This window comes from Chrysochloris asiatica, unplaced genomic scaffold, assembly GCF_000296735.1.
Source record: "Chrysochloris asiatica unplaced genomic scaffold, ChrAsi1.0 scaffold00077, whole genome shotgun sequence".
NCBI classification, from domain to species: Eukaryota; Metazoa; Chordata; class Mammalia; order Afrosoricida; family Chrysochloridae; genus Chrysochloris; species Chrysochloris asiatica.
Genome location: NW_006408595.1, coordinates 3,131,700 through 3,134,004, shown reverse-complemented (window position 1 = coordinate 3,134,004; position 2,305 = coordinate 3,131,700). Strand labels below are relative to the sequence as shown.

At 37.3% G+C, this 2,305-nt stretch overlaps 1 protein-coding gene across 1 annotated transcript in view; it reads left to right on the top strand.

Moving 5' to 3' along the window:
* The window catches only part of SLC2A13 (solute carrier family 2 (facilitated glucose transporter), member 13), a 536,393-nt gene that overhangs the window by 127,462 nt on the left and 406,626 nt on the right, over nt 1-2,305 (top strand). Inside the window, exon 3 of the mRNA XM_006865299.1 lies at nt 816-1,024. Coding sequence (XP_006865361.1) covers nt 816-1,024 — 209 coding nt within the window. The remainder of the gene's footprint in view (nt 1-815; nt 1,025-2,305) is intronic.

Here is a 2,305-nt window from a genome sequence, read left to right as displayed (position 1 = left end):
GATAAGCACTTGACCGCAAAGTTGGCAGTTCCAATTCCTGAACCACTTTTGGAAAATCCCATCCAGGCTGGCTGTGAGTCAAAACTGACTCGAAGGCACTGAACAACAACAGTCTCATCTAGCATAGCCATTTGCTTCTGATGCCATCTTTTTCTCAGCAGTGGGTTTCTCCGCCCCAGCTAATGACGATCTTGATGAAGAATTAAAGTAAGAAAGTTGTTAGAAATCATATTTAACCATTCCCAGAGAAGAGAGAACTATAAAACAAATTTATGCATTTATTTTAATGAATGTATTTAAAATAGACATCAGATATTGTTGTTGTAACCCATTTTATATTGCAAAATTTATAATTATATGAGGTATATTACTGTTAAGTTTTTTTGTTGTTGTATGCCGGCAAGTTGGTTCAACTCATAACAAGCCTATATAGGATTTGTGAGAGAAGCTGGTGGGTTTGAACTGCCTACTTTATGGTTCCCAAGGCTAGCAGTGCAGCGCTTGTACTACAGGGCCATGCCAGGGATATGATCATACAGAGGAATGGAGATTATGATACCTTGCATATTTGCATATTTATTGTGACTTTTGTCCATTTTTTCATAATAAATTGTTTATAAGGTAGAGAAGAATTAACTTTTTCTGTTGTATTTTTAATATAGCATTAAAAATCCTTTGTTTTGGTCATACACAAACATAATGTATTCATTCTACTTTAGTATCATTAGATATTATTTTCTGTGTAGTGAACATAAACCTTTCATTCATACTAGCAAGACCAAATTCTACAATAATACATGGATTTCTTATTGCAGGTACATGTTGGGACTTGCAGCAATTCCAGCAGTTATACAGTTTTTTGGCTTTCTTTTCTTACCTGAAAGTCCCCGCTGGCTTATTCAGAAAGGACAGACTCAGAAGGCCCGTAGAATTTTATCTCAGATGCGTGGTAACCAAACCATTGATGAAGAATATGATAGCATCAAAAACAATATTGAAGAGGAGGAAAAAGAGGTTGGCTCAGGTATGTAGATTTCATACTTATTTGAATTTTAAAACTACATAAGAATTTGGTTTAAAAATATATTCTTCTGGTATTATTTAATATTTCTAAGTGATATACTGGTTTTCTGTGTATAACCAAACCAAAATAAACATGCTCTAATTTAAAATGTGATTTAGTAATATTATAAAAAATGAAAACCACCCCTACAATGCTGCTAAAACCAGGAAAACAAAACCTATCGCTTTCGAGGTGATTCCAGCCTGTGATGATCCCATGTATTAGAGAAGAAGTCTGTCAATCGCTTCATATGGTTTTCTTGTCTGTAATGTTTTTGGAGGAGTCTTGGTGTGGTGCTGTAGGATAAAGCCAGGACCGTAAGGTAGAATTGAACAACAAGGTTAATGGTTGAAACTTACCAGCTGCTCCTTGGAAACCCTATACTGGGTTGATATAAGTCAAAACTGACTTGACTTGATGGCACTTAACAATACCAACAGTGCTTATGGAAACAGATCACCAGATCTTTCTTCTGTGGTACTACAAGGGTGAGTTTGAACCACCAATCTGTAGATCAGCATCTCAATGTAAACATTTGTCCCCCCATGTTGTTATCGTTGTTGTTAAGTGCCATCAAGTCGGTTCTGACCCATAGCAACCCTGTTTAGGGTTTCCGAAGAGCGAATGGTGAATTTGAACTGCCAACCTTGTGGTTCAAACCGACTTTGCAGTCCAGCACATTAACCCACAGCTCCACACCAGGACTCCGTTGTCCTACATTAGGAAATTCATAATGCTACCGTACCAAAACGAAACCCTTTGCTGCATAGTCTCCCTATAGGGCAGATCGGGTTCCTAGTGTGGTACTGTCGGGTAAGTACTAGACTGCTAACCACTAGGTAGGTGATTCAAACCCAGCAGCCACTCCTCAGAAACACTATAGAGGGTCACTATGTGTTGGACTGATTCCACAGCACATACCAACAACAAGTGTTGTAAATGGTTAGTTAGTGGAGATAAATCCATGCAGAGGTGTCTTGGATGAAAGGTCTGTCGGTCTTCTTCCAAAAGAATCATTCATTGAAAACCCTGTGGAGCACAGTTCTACTTTAACGCAAATTGGGTATCACATGAAAAATCAGCTTCACAGCAACTTTTTAAAACTGGTTATGTGTTTATATTAAACATCTGATATACATATACAGTAAAACCTGCGAAAATCGGTACCTATGTAAGGTAAAAACTTGTGAGAAAAGGAGAACTAATATTTTCCATTAATAATGATAGAGTAGTGGTAAAACT